This window comes from Stegostoma tigrinum, chromosome 7, assembly GCF_030684315.1.
Source record: "Stegostoma tigrinum isolate sSteTig4 chromosome 7, sSteTig4.hap1, whole genome shotgun sequence".
NCBI lineage: Eukaryota > Metazoa > Chordata > Chondrichthyes > Orectolobiformes > Stegostomatidae > Stegostoma > Stegostoma tigrinum.
In genome coordinates, this window is record NC_081360.1 from 67,326,438 (window position 1) to 67,339,742 (window position 13,305).

Consider the following 13,305-nt stretch of genomic DNA (forward strand, 5'->3'; position numbering starts at 1 on the left):
TTGTAGCTCAGTCGCCATAACAGAAATAACTGAAAATCAGAACAAAAATACTCAGAGGACATTTCATCTCACAACTACTTACCGCACTATAGGACAAATATGCTTTAGGAAAGGGCATTCAGTTTTCAGAGTTTCTGTAGTTACCAGAAGGTTAGATGTCCCATTCTACAAGGCTTAGAAGTCAACCATAGATGAAAATATGATAGCCTAGAACACTCGCAGTTGAGCTGAAACTTTTGCCTGGGCAGTGAGGCAGAACTCAAAAGATTGCGATTTTATTTTTGAGGTATTGCATAATCAAAAACAACAAGGCACAAATGAGTAGTTAAGTGGACAGCTACTATTTTATTTTACTTATAAAGTTTACAGTAAAGCCAATATTGAATTCAGAAATATGATTACATGTTAATAAGTGAAACAAATTACCATACTTTTAATAGAAAAATTAATCACAAATGTAACTACCATTAAGGCAGTTGATTATATAAAATATTATCGCCTCTTATGAATTATGACAAATCAAATTAGTCAGTGCATTTTCCTACAGTCGCAGACTGAAGATCAAGCCATTTTTAAAAGGTTAGATTTTAATTCATGCCATACTTTTCCTTCAGCTCGTTAACTTTTGAGATGTACATCGCCATTGCCTCTTCTTTACTTGTTCCTATTTAGATCAACAACATTTTTAAAAATTGTCTGCAATCCTTAAAATTGTTTACAAGCAAGTTTTCAGTTCATAAATGAAAACACTTCATAACTTAGTTAATACAAATCTGCTAATAAAAACTTCAAAAACAGCTGCAGAAGACTCAAAATATCAGCATTTTTACACTATGCTGCAATAAAAATGGTCAAAACTTTTCCTGAAATGGGGTATCTAGATTTAGATTATGAATTCTAGACTTTAATGCTTGTACTTGTTTTAAGTTATCTTCCTCTTTAATAAAGAGCTGCCATAATAGTAGGTTACATGGAATCAGCTAACAGTGTAGCAGACATTAATCCAAAAACTTTGAACTATCATTTGACATTTACAGGACATATTTAATTTCTGACAATCTCAAATTTTCGCAGTGACTCTTGATAGTCAGAAGTCAAGCCAAATTTCAGATGAACAAGAAAGCTCATGTTATTGCTTTATGGATAAATGATTGACAGTAGCTATTTATGAAAATAATTAATATGGATTATGAGTGGTACAATATGAAGAGAACATGCTTCATCTGACATGGCATAATTGACAGACTACTTCAAACCCTTCCTAGTTACTGTACATACTTATATTAGGTAATTAGAAAACTTCATTTTCATATAATGTATACTTTATAGAAGTTTATATCTATCGAAACAAATTTATTTAAGAATTTTTGCACAAACCTTTACGCGCATTCCATGCATCCCACTTGGCCTTTCCTTTAAGATCAAATGTGCCAGGACGATCTGGGAAAATAAAAGTTATTTTAATAGACAAATCGCAGTTCTCCTCCAAGTGATATTAGTACTGAGCTTTATCATTAACAAACCTATATTCACATCTCCAACAGTTGCCTGTTTGTATAGACTGTAGACAGTCAACATTTCATCATCAGATGGTTGCGATTTGAGTTGTTTAACATCTTTTGCTGCCCTTTCAAAATCACCCTAAAATAGAAAGAAAGAAGAATTCAGATGATAACAATTATAAAGATATGATTGTCAACTGAAGTCCTGTCCAAGATATTTGTTCCGAGGAAGGGTCAGTGGACCTGAAATGTCAACTCTGATTTCTCTTCACAGATGCTGCCAGACCTGCTGAGTTTTTCCAGCAACTGCTGTTTTTGTCTCTACTAATTATCCCCTTTTGAAGAGATCAAACCCAAACAAGTAATCAGATCTCTGTAATGAATAGTTACAGGAAATACATTATTAATATAGTCTATTTAGAGACCAATAACAAGCTGGGTCTCATCCCTCCTTTCCCCATAGTTGCACATTTGTAGGCAGCTCTTTCTAAGAACACGCTGAGCATTTTTAATTCCCAGTTATGTCTGCAGCAGAAATGGGAAACAGGAAAACTCTGAAGCATCTAGTTAGTAATTTAGTAGGTTGGCGACTTTCAACCCTCAGCTCTTATGAGACATACACTTCGTGTAATTATTTTGCTCTTTCATGTCAGTTCCTTGTAGTGGGTGACTGAAGTCATAACTGGATTATCAAATGCAACTCCTTCACAATATTCAATTGATAAAGATGGTAACTGAACAAAGTAAAGATTAGAAGTTTTAATAAAGATTATAATCAGTTCTCATTTGGCAGCTCTGTGAATCACAAGCGACAATATTGAAATAGATTTTATGATGTGGGATTCAGATATGTTTTAACTCCTCTTCAAAGGAAATTGTTTTGTGATTCAGCTGAGAAATACTAACTTGTTAATGGTCATATTTTATACAGCATCAGACTCTTAACCTCTTTTCTCTTTATCCTTCATGCACCATTCATGACTGTACACTCAGGTAATCTTCCCTCCCATTTCCTTACCACAAGCTTTGGGTATTCCTAAGCATTCCTGCTTTCTCTCTCTCAGGCAAATACGTTTATAGCTTCCTTCCTTTTTTTTGCTTCAATTGAAGACTCATTAAATTACTCAGTGCTGGATCATTTTGAACAGCAACCTCACAATACATATTAATGATTTGGATGAGGGAACAAAATGTAGCATCTTCAAGTTTGCAGATAATATCAAGTTGGGCGAACTGTGACGAGGATGTTGAGATCTTTCAGCATGATCTTGACAGGTTGGGTCAGTGAGTGATCAAATTAATGGCAAATGCAATATAATTTGGACAAATGTGAGGTTATTCACTTTGGAAGCAAAAACAAGGTGGCAGATTACTGCCTGAATGGCTGTAAATTGGGAAAGGGGAGCGTGCAGCAGGACCTGGGCGTCCTAGTGCACCAGTCACTGAAGGTAAGCGTGCAGGCGCAGCAAGCGGTAAAGAAGGCAAATGGTATATTGGCCTTCATTGTGAGAGGTTTCAAGTACAGGAGAAGGGATGTGTTGTTGCAGTTATACAGTGCCTTGGTGAAGCCACACTGAGAATATTGTGTTTTGGTCTCCTTTTCTGAGAAAGTGTGCGCAGCGAACGTTTAGTAGGCTAATTCCGTGAATGGCGGGACTGGCGTTTGAGGAGATTGACTAGGTTGGGATTGTTTTCATTAGAGTTCAGACGGATGGGGGAGGGGTGGGGTGGTGGGTGGTTCTCATGGAGACTGATAAAATTCTAACAGGACTGGAGAGGGTAGATGCAGGCAGGATCCTCCCAATGATGTGTGTCCAGAACCAGGAGTCACAGTATGAGGATTCCAAGTAGACAATTCAGGAAGGAGATGAGGAGACGTTTCTCACCAAGCAGTGGTAAGCCTGTGGAATTTGTTACCACAGGAAGTAGTTGATGCCAAAACACTGACTGTACTCAAGAGACATTTGGGGACGAATAGAATGAAAGGTTATGGAAAGAAAGCAGGATTAGGCTATTGAGTTGGATAATCAGCCATGATTCCGAAGAATGGCAGAGTAAGCTCAAAGGGCTGAATGGCTCCTACCTTCTATGTTTAAATGCTTCATCCACTCTCAACCTTCTGACCAACTGGGAGCTCTCACCTACTACTGCTGACTTGGTAGACACTGCAATCAGATCAGCTGTCAGCACAGTTCCACACATTTCCCTCCAGAATGCCCTTTCACTTGTGATAAGGGCCCTGCAATCCACCAACTTATTGTGGATGATCACATTGACATTACTATTTTAACAGAAACTGCTTGAGTGATGACACACAATGAAACCTCCTTAGCAAGCTACGTTTCCCATCAAACATCCCGTCAAAACTGAGGTAGCAGCGGTTCAGTGATTATGATAGATCACATCTTGGGCTTTATCCACAGGTCCTCTAACATTATCTCTTTCTTAACATACCTGCTTATTCTCAACTCGCTCAAAAATCATCATTCAGTACCACCCTGCCAAGTACAGTATAAATGCTATCACCAAGATCTCTTCAACGATTCCTTCCTCTGCCTTTGCTCCAAATTACATTTTGTTTTCAACAATTTTTACCTTGAACTCAACTTGATGTTATCCCTCATGAATTTACTCTCCTTCTATCCTCCATAACTGTGTTCCATGTAAATTTTCCATATATCCCACCACCTCTCTACCTCACTTCAGACTTCAAAGTCTTTTTAAAACTCTGATATAATTCGTGATCCCTTTACCTAGCGTCTGTCATGGTTTCATTTTCTTCGATAAAGTTTCTGTCAAAATGCGAATTTTGGATGTTTCATTACATTAAAATTGCTAGATAAGATGTTGTTAGTAGTTGCTGACAGCATTATTTATGACTGAACATCAACATCTCAATGTCCCTTTCTACCCAAACATATAAAGCTGTCTTAAACATACTGAAAATGTGACCACGTAAAATCCTTCAGGGTAGATAATTCCAAAGACACTCAACCTCCAGTGAACAAACTTTTCAAAATAATTTGCCAACCACTCACTGAGAAGGACTCCCATCTTCTAGATTCTCAATGTGGGGGAAACATTTACTGAGCTGCTACGATGCCAAGTCCTTTAAGAATTTTACATGTTCCAACTTTTTCATCCCTCTGGGAAGAAATGATTGAGATTTATAAAATTGAGGGGCACAGACAGGGTAGACATCACCAACCCAAGGAAACCTAAACAGATAAATAGAAAGCGGGGCATAACACTAGCGCTTCATCGGAGGCTCACTGATGATGTCACCTAGAATGGTGACGAAACATCTGGGAACAAACCTTCCAGCTCAGTGAACCAGCTTACATCTGGAACAAAATAAAGACCCACTCTTTTGTGGACCGAGAGGAGGAGACCACTGTGTTGGAGGTGGAAGGAAGACGTCGGGTTGGCTGTGCACCCTTGCAACCAGTGGATCTTAATGCTGGCTTCAGCCTAACGCTGGTTCAGGGGAGCAGCCGACCTGCAACGATGGCTGCGGCAAGTGCTCGTGCCCCGGGTCAGGAGGTCCAGAACACCATCTGTGTTTCCGTGAAGAAGGCGGATGAAGGTGCACCTGTGGACCGCACCTTCTTCGTGAAGAGGGTCCTGTTGGACTGTTGTGGGTTCGCTGCTGCGGATATTTACTGCCTGCAGGATTTGCCCGGAGGAGGTTTTTAATGATGATGATGAAACCTTCAGGAGTGCCAAGCTTTGCGAGCACTTCCTGGAGGTTTTCAAGGAAAAAGGAGGTGAGGGCCTCCCCCTCTGTATTGACCGCAGTCCCGCTGTTTGTGATGCCAGCGCAGAGGAGCTGTATGGTGACTGTACACATGTACAACCCGCATGTGCCAGCAGTTGATGTCCTGACCTTCCTCGGAAGGTACGTGAAGGTGGAAGGGGACCTAACTGACATCATGGACCCCTTTGGCATCTGGACCAGTAAGAGGCAGGTCAAGGTGACGCTGAGGATGGGCGCGGACGGGAACACTGTACACCCACCGTCCAGTTCCACGACTGGTGGGAGCAAGGGCTACCTGACCTACGCAGGGCAACCTAAAGTCTGCCATGCCTGTGGTAGGTCAGGTCACGTGGCGGCCGACTGCAAAGCCACCATCTGCAAGAACTGCAGGGAGGAGGGACACGTTGCAAAGGATTGCCCACAAGAGAAAAGCTGCAACCTTTGCGGGGAAGCGGGCCACCTCTATAGGGCATGCCTGCGGCGGGGTACCACCTACGCCCAGGTCGCCAGCAGGGGCAATGCAGGGCCAGCCCCCCCAGAGGAGAGGACGGCACCAGGGCCCTGCAAGGACCCCACTAATGTGCAGGAGGACAAGGTCGTGCAGGAGGGCCCAGCCCCGCAGGATGGGCCCGAGGCCAGCAAAGCGCCCCTGCAGGCTCCGCTCCCCCCACCCCCCAACAACCCGGAGTCGATGGAGGCGGCGACAGGCGACCCAGGGGAGTGGACGACGGTCCGGAAAGCGAGGGGGAAGGCGCGTCGACGGGCCCAGGAACCGCAACGATCAGGAGGGAAGAGGCAGCTACAGGGGGGCTATAAGAGCTCCTCTGACGAGGGAGATTCGGAGGAGGCCCGCCCAAAGCAGAAGCTAAAGATCTCGAGGGAGAAGGAAAGCAGCACCACGCTTCCAGGTGACGGGAGGCGTCCTGAGGCTCCCTCCGACACCCAGTCACGTGCTGGTGGGGTCCTGGAGGGCCCCCCGGAACTTCCAGGCGGGAAGGAGGAAACAGCGCGTCCCCAGCCTGACCCAGAGCCGGACTCTCCTGCCTCCGTACCCCCGACGAGGGGATGCCACCCGGAAGGCAGCACGGATGGTTTCCTGAGCCCGGAGAGCGTCCAGCAGTTAGCCCGGGCATTGGTCATGAAGGGACAGATGGAGGGGCTGGACCTTGGACTTGGGGAGGGTACTGCGGTCACTGCCCACAATGGGGGTACAAGTTGCGAGCATTAATTTGCGCAGCGTCAAGTCCACCGCGAGATGTGTGTCCACCTTGGCCTACCTGACCACCGTCAAGGCAGACCTCCTGTTTCTGCAGGAGTGCGGGATACCGCACCTCAGCAGGTACGGGAAATGGTCCGGCGCCTGGACCTGTGGGCCTTCAATCTGATCGGGCGGTAACGACTGTCGCTCTTCGGGCCTGGCTATTCTGCTGCGGGGGTGCAACTTCACCATCTCAAGTTCAGGAGGTGGTGGGGGGGGCGCCTCCTAGTGGCTGCCGTCACCTACAGGAACGCTTCCCTGAGGCTGACCAATGTGTACGCCCCAGCGGTACGGAGTGAGCGGTTGGCCGTCCTGCAGCAGCTTCCACCGCTGCTGGCGATGTCCAGGCCAGTCATCCGAGGCGGAGACTTCAACTGCATCATCGATGCAGATGGAAGTTCCGGCGTGGGGACAGCGGGTGGGGGGGGGTGGGGGGGGCAGTCAACTGGACGTAACGTCCAGATTCCTGATGGGCACGGTGTAGGACGCCAAGCTGCTCAACGTCTTCAGCACCCCTGCAGACAGAGTGCAGCGGAGGTACACCTGGTCGCGGCCAGACGGGTCTATCCGCTCAAGGATAGACTTCCTGTTTGTGTCACGGACGTTCTCGGTCAGGTCCACCGGCGTTGAGCCGGTGTTCTTCTCTGACCACTGCCTCCTGCTGGCCGACTGTCACTTACAGGACGACCAGCCGGCCGGCAAGGGGACGTGGAAGCTCAACACGACTCTGTTGACCCCAGAGAACATCGAGGAGCTTAAGAGGGAGTACGCCGATTGGAGAACCGTGAAACCCCTCTGAGTCTCCGGGCGACTGATGTGAGACAGTGAAGGAGAACATCAAGAGGTTCTTTGTCCTCAAGCGTGTTCGGAAGGCGAGAGGCGGGGAAAGCTGTCGCGACTCCAGAAAAGGGTGCAGAATCTGCTCCTTCTGCAGTTGATGAGGGTCGATGTCACGGAGGACCTCCGCAAGGTGAGGGGTCAGCAAGCCTCGCTCTTCGCCGCGGAGGCCTCCAGGATAATCTTCCGGTCCAGGGTCTGCTCCGTGGAGCGGGACGAGACGTGCTCGCGTTTCTTCTTTCAGAAGGTGCACAAAGAGAGCTCTGTGCTTAGCCGGCTGAAGGAGGACGACAGCTTGGTGACGTCATCTCGGCCCGACATTTTGAGGAACAGCAGATCCTTCTATGCCGGACTGTACGACACGAAGCCCACGGACAGCACGGCCTCCGAGTCGTTCCTGTCGTCTGTCACGGAGGTCTTCGGCGAAGGCACGAGGGAGTGGCTGGACCGGCCGATATCCCTGGACGAGCTGACCAGAGCCCTCAAGTCCTTGGAGAGGAATAAGACTCCCGGGAGCAACGGCTTACCAGTCGAGCTGTATTCTGCTCTGTGGGACCTGGTCGGCCAGGACCTGCTGGGAGGTGTACGATAGTGCGCTTCGGGCAGGGGAAATGCGCAAGTCCATGAGGAAGGGCATCATCACCCTCATTTACAAGAGAGAGGTGGAGAGGGAAGAATTGGCGTCCCATTTCACTATTGAACGTGGGCTACAAAGTCCTGGCCAAGGTCATAGCCAACCGGGTCAGATCTGTCCTGGAGTCGGTGATTCACCCTGACCAAACCTGTGCTGTGCCGGGTAGGAAGATCGCTGAGAGCCTCGCGCTCATCAGGGATATGATCGCCTACGTGCAGGACAGGCGGGTGGACACCTACGTCGTCAGCCTGGACCAGAAGGCCTTCGACAGGGTCTCTCATGCTTACACGAGGGACGTCCTCTCCAAATTGGGGTTCGGGGAGGGCATCCGCAATTCGATCCGGCTGCTCTACACCAACATTGTTAGCGCAGTCTCGATCAACGGGTGGGAATCGGACAGTTTTCCCGTCAGATCTGGAGTCAGGCAGGCTGCCCGCGCTCTCCTGCCTTGTTCGTGTGCTGTGTGGAGCCCTTCGCCGCATCCATCAGGAAGGACGTGACTATCCCAGGCAGCGGAGGCCTTCAGGTCAAGACCTCCCTGTACATGGATGACGTCGCCGTCTTCTGCACCGATCGTCGGTCGGTGAGTAGGCTGTTGGACATCTGCGGCCAGTTTGAACTGGCCTCGGGTGCCAAAGTCAACAGGGATAAGAGCGAGGTCATGTTCTTCGGCAACTGGGACGACTGCTGTTTCATCCCCTTCACTGTCAGGACAGACTACCTGAAGGTGCTGGGTGTTTGGTTCGGTGGAGCTGGGGCGTGCACTAAGACTTGGGAGGAGTGTATCACCAAACTGAAGCAGAAGCTGGGCAGGTGGACGCTCCGGTCCCTCTCCATCCCGGGTAAGAACCTGGTTGTCAGGTGCGAGGGGCTTTCGGTACTGTTGTATGTGGCGCAGGCCTGGCCTATTCCCTGGACCTGCGCCGCTGCGGTCACCCAGGCCATCTTCCACTTCATTTGGGGGTCAAGGATGGACCGGATCCGCAGGGACACCATGTACAAAGACCTGGAAAATGGATGTAAGTTTGCTCGCTGAGCTGGAAGGTTAGTTTTCAGACGTTTCGTCACCATTCTAGGTAACATCATCAGTGAACCTCCGACGAAGCGCTGGTGTTATGTCCCGCTTTCTATTTATCTGGTTAGGTTTCCTTGGGACATAACACCAGCGCTTCGTCGGAGGCTCACTGATGATGTTACCTAGAATGTTGATGAAACGTCTGAAAACTAAACTTCCAGCTCAGCAAGCAAACTCACATCCAGAACCTCAACCTGAGCTACAAATCTTCTCAAAACTCGCTAGCACCTGGAAAATGGGGGAAAGGGCGTACCGAACGCCACCCTCGCCCTGACCTTTGTGTGTGGCTGCATCAAGCTGTGCGTAGATCCTCAGTACGCAAACACCAAGTGTCACTACTTACTGAGGCTCTACCTGTCCCCGGTGTTGCGAAGGATGGGCCTGGCCTCGTTGCCGCGGAACGCTCCGAGTAGTTGGACCGTCCCATACCACCTGTCCTTCATGGAGAAATTTTTGAAAGGAAGCACCTTTGGCTACAAGGCCGTCAGGCAGTGGTCAGCACGTAGTATCCTCGAGACCTTTCGGGAAAAGGAGGGTGGATCCCGTCGTGTGGTTCCCCAGGCAGGCTGCCAAAGTCATTTGGCAGAATGCCTCATCGCCAGAACTTTCAAACAAGCACAAGGACGTTGCTTGGCTGGCGGTGAGAGGGGCTCTGCCAGTGAGATCCTTTATGCATGCCCGGAATCTCTGCGCCACCGCACGCTGCCCTCGAGGCGGCTGCGGGGGGGAATGAGACTGTCGATCACCTCCTTCTGGAGCGTGCCTATGCGCAGGAGGTGTGGAGGGAGATGCAGTGGTTTTGTCGAGGTTCGTCCCGAGCATCTCCATGACGCCGGACTCCGTGCTCTATGGGCTGTTTCCCGGGACGCACACCGAGACCAACATTAACTGCGCCTGAAGGACCATCAATGCGGTGAAAGACGCCCTTTGGTCTGCCCGCAACTTGCTGGTCTGCCAGCTGAAAGAACTGACCCCGACCGAGTGTTGCAGACTGGCGCACTCCAAGGTCCAGGACTATGTGCTGAGGGACGCGCTAAAGCTTGGGGCAGCCGCCGCCAAGGCACAGTGGGGAAAGACCACGGTATGAAACCCCTCGTCCAGAATGGAAAAAAGGGCCCTATCTGGTAACTGGGCTCAGCTGGCGCCTTCCCCAACTGGTCAGGGGGCCAACAGGGACTGTGCGGGGTGACGACTGCCGGGGTATTTGCTTTGTTTTTTTCTTTTTTTTCCTTTAGTTGGTGTATGTACCCTCTGGGTAACCCAGAGTGGCTTGCATGACTGGGTAGGTGTATAAATATGTTTTATTGTTTGTACATCTTATGAATAAAGTATATTTTTTCAAATAAAAAAAAGTGACAAAACATCTGAAAACTAAACTTCCAGCTCAGCGAGCAAACTCACATCCAGAAGAAACAACCTAATGCCTGGGGATCAATGACCAGGGACACAGATTTAAAGCTAAGGATCACGAGCTTCAGAGGAATTGAGAGGCAAATCTTCTGGAACTCTGCCCGCAAGGATGATAGAGGCAGAAGCCCTCATAACATTTTAGTAGTACTTAGGCATACAGGACTGTGGGCATAGTGTTGGAAAATGGGAGTTGAATAGTTAGGTGGTTGCTTTTCACTGTTGCAAACTTGATAGGCCAAAGAGCCTTTTCCTGCACTGTAGACCTCTATGACTCTGCCACCTCAAAATAACTTTATGGTAATAACATTAAAGGAGTCGTCTATAATTTTGCACAATCATTTACATTTAGCAGTCCGGCTGATGCATTTCTCTATGAGTGTGTTCGGTGTGGAGGATGGTACGCTATGGTACCTGGGCCAATAATAAACGTCCACTGTTAAATGGCAAGGATCTTTTTCACAACAACTTAATGTATTAAAAAAATTTTCGCTATAAAGTTAAGGTTCATTTCATTTTAAGGTATTTCAATGCACCTTTCCACTAATCGCTTAATATCACACTTTTCCAATAAAGGAATTCTGCTTACTGTTGGGGGAACCTGTAACGTGAATTAATCCCTGTGTTGGGTTGTCTACTCCGCTTCTCCAGTTTGCAGACATCACGAAGGGATCTAAGTATTGGCTTTGCCATCTGCAATGGGGATCATTTAAAGAGCGACGAGCCCATTCATTCGAGGGCGCCGAAAATTCCCTACCTTTTAAAAACCCACACATACTTTGAGCAGCAAACGGGGATGTCAGAGCCGCCGGGGGTACTGAGGCTGATGCTGGTTTTGTCCGAGGAAAGCAGGTCAGTGATTAGCAGCAGTGAGAGATCCGTGATACAGAGCGAGAGCGAGAACGGGGCGTGAAACTGCCGCTTCACCCACCCCCCGGGTGGGAGCCAGCCAGATTAGACCGCACAACCGTATGACCCATCAGATTTTATAATCGCACAACTGCCTCCACCAATGGAGGCCGGCCACCCGGCCGGAGTCTACCCGCCGCTTCTTTTACCTGTGCCATTATCGCCGCTCACAAGAAGCCACCACTCCGACCGCGCGCTCTCAGCACAATGTGCGCCGGCGCTGAGCCCGCGCTCGCCGCCACACCGCATCCCCTGATTGGCGGACCGAGAGTGGCAGCACGCGTGCGTCCGGACGTAACCTCCTCCGCCGCGGCGCCAACCTGGCCCCGCCCATTCCACCTCGGTAGCGTGACATGGCGCCGCTCGTTTTGTGAGATGTTGGGGTGTGGAGCTGGATGAACAGAGCAGGCGAACCAGCATCTCAGAAGCAGGAAAGCTGACGTTGGGGCCTAGACCCTTCATCAGAGAGGGGGGAGGGGAGAAGGGTTCTGAAATGGAGAGGCGGTTCGAAGATGGGTAAAGGAGAGTTTTGCAGGCGGAGAGAGAGGACAAACCTCAGGGGATCTCTCTCCCACTGCAACTCTCCCCGTCCATCTTCGATCCGCTTCCCCCTCTCCCTATTTATTTCAGAATCCTCTTCCCCTCCCCCATTTCTGATGAAGGTCTAGGCCCGAAACGTCAGCTTTCCTGCTCCTAAGATGCTGCTTGGCCTGCTGTGTTCATCCAGCTCCACACCTTGTTGTCCGTGAGATCTGTATTTGTTTATGATCGTGTGATTCATGCAGACCTGATGAGCATGTAAATTCATTGGAGCAACACCCATCACCAAGTTGAAATACTGCACAAAACCCCCTAGGGAAGCTCACATCACACAGCTTGAATCCATCTTTGAGTAATTTCCTCTCATTCTATTTCACTGCATGGTGATTTCCTGTAGTGGTCGTTCATGCACATGCCCCACTTCTTTGCCACTGTGTTAAAGTGGTGAGTACAGTTGAGTTTCTGGTCAATAGTAGCCCCCAGGATGTAGATAATGGGGGATTAACACCATTGAATGTCAAGGGATAGTGGTTAGATTGTCTCTTATTGGTGATGGTTAACCTGGCATTTGTGTGGCACGAATGTCACTTGTCCGTCCAAGCTTGCATATTATCCAGATCTTGTTGCATGTGAACATGGACTGCTCCAGTATCAGAGGAGTAATGAATGGTACTGAACATTGTGCAATCATCGGTGAACATCCCTACTTCTGACCTTACAATAGAGAGAAGTTCATTGATGAAGCAGCTAAAGATGGTTGAGCCTGGGACAATACCCTGAAGAACCCCTGCAGAAATGTCCTGGAGCTGAGATGATTGACCTCCCACAGCCATGACCATCTTCCTACGTGTCAGGTATGACTCTAACCACCAGAGAATTGGCCCCCTGATGCCCATTGATTCCTGTTTTGCTAGGGCTCCTTGATGCCATCCTCAGTTGAATGCAGCCTTGATATCAAGGGCAGTCACTCTCACCTCACCTCTGGAATTCAGCTCTTCCATGTTTAAACCAAGGCTGTAATGAGATCAGGAGCTGAGTGGCCTTGGTGGAACACAAACTGGGTGTCACTGAGCATGTTATTTCTGAGCAGGTGCTGCTTGACAGCACTGTGATTTCACCTTCCATCACTTTACTGATGATCAAGAATAGACTGATGGGGCGGTAACTGGCCGGGTTGGATTTGTCATACTTTTTATGTACAGGACATACTCGGGAAATTTTCCACATTGCCGGGTAGATACCAGTGTTGTAACTGTACAGGAACAGTTTGGCTAGGAGAGCGGCAAGTTCTGAAGTACAAGTCTTCAGTACTATTGCCAGAATGTTGTCACAGCCCATAGCCTTTGCAGTATCCAGTGTCTTCTACCATTTATTGATATCACATGG

At 48.7% G+C, this 13,305-nt stretch overlaps 1 protein-coding gene across 1 annotated transcript; it reads right to left on the reverse strand.

Annotated features, from left to right (window-relative positions):
• Positions 1-325: 325 nt before the first annotated feature.
• On the reverse strand, positions 326-11,658 carry dbi (diazepam binding inhibitor (GABA receptor modulator, acyl-CoA binding protein)). Its single transcript, XM_048534617.2, has 4 exons — positions 11,529-11,658; positions 1,524-1,641; positions 1,378-1,440; positions 326-664 (listed from the first exon to the last, which is right to left on the reverse strand). Exons 1-4 carry the CDS (start codon positions 11,535-11,537, stop codon positions 588-590), a joined length of 267 nt encoding a protein of 88 aa, XP_048390574.1. The 5' UTR covers positions 11,538-11,658; the 3' UTR covers positions 326-587.
• Between the last annotated feature and the right edge of the window lie 1,647 nt (positions 11,659-13,305).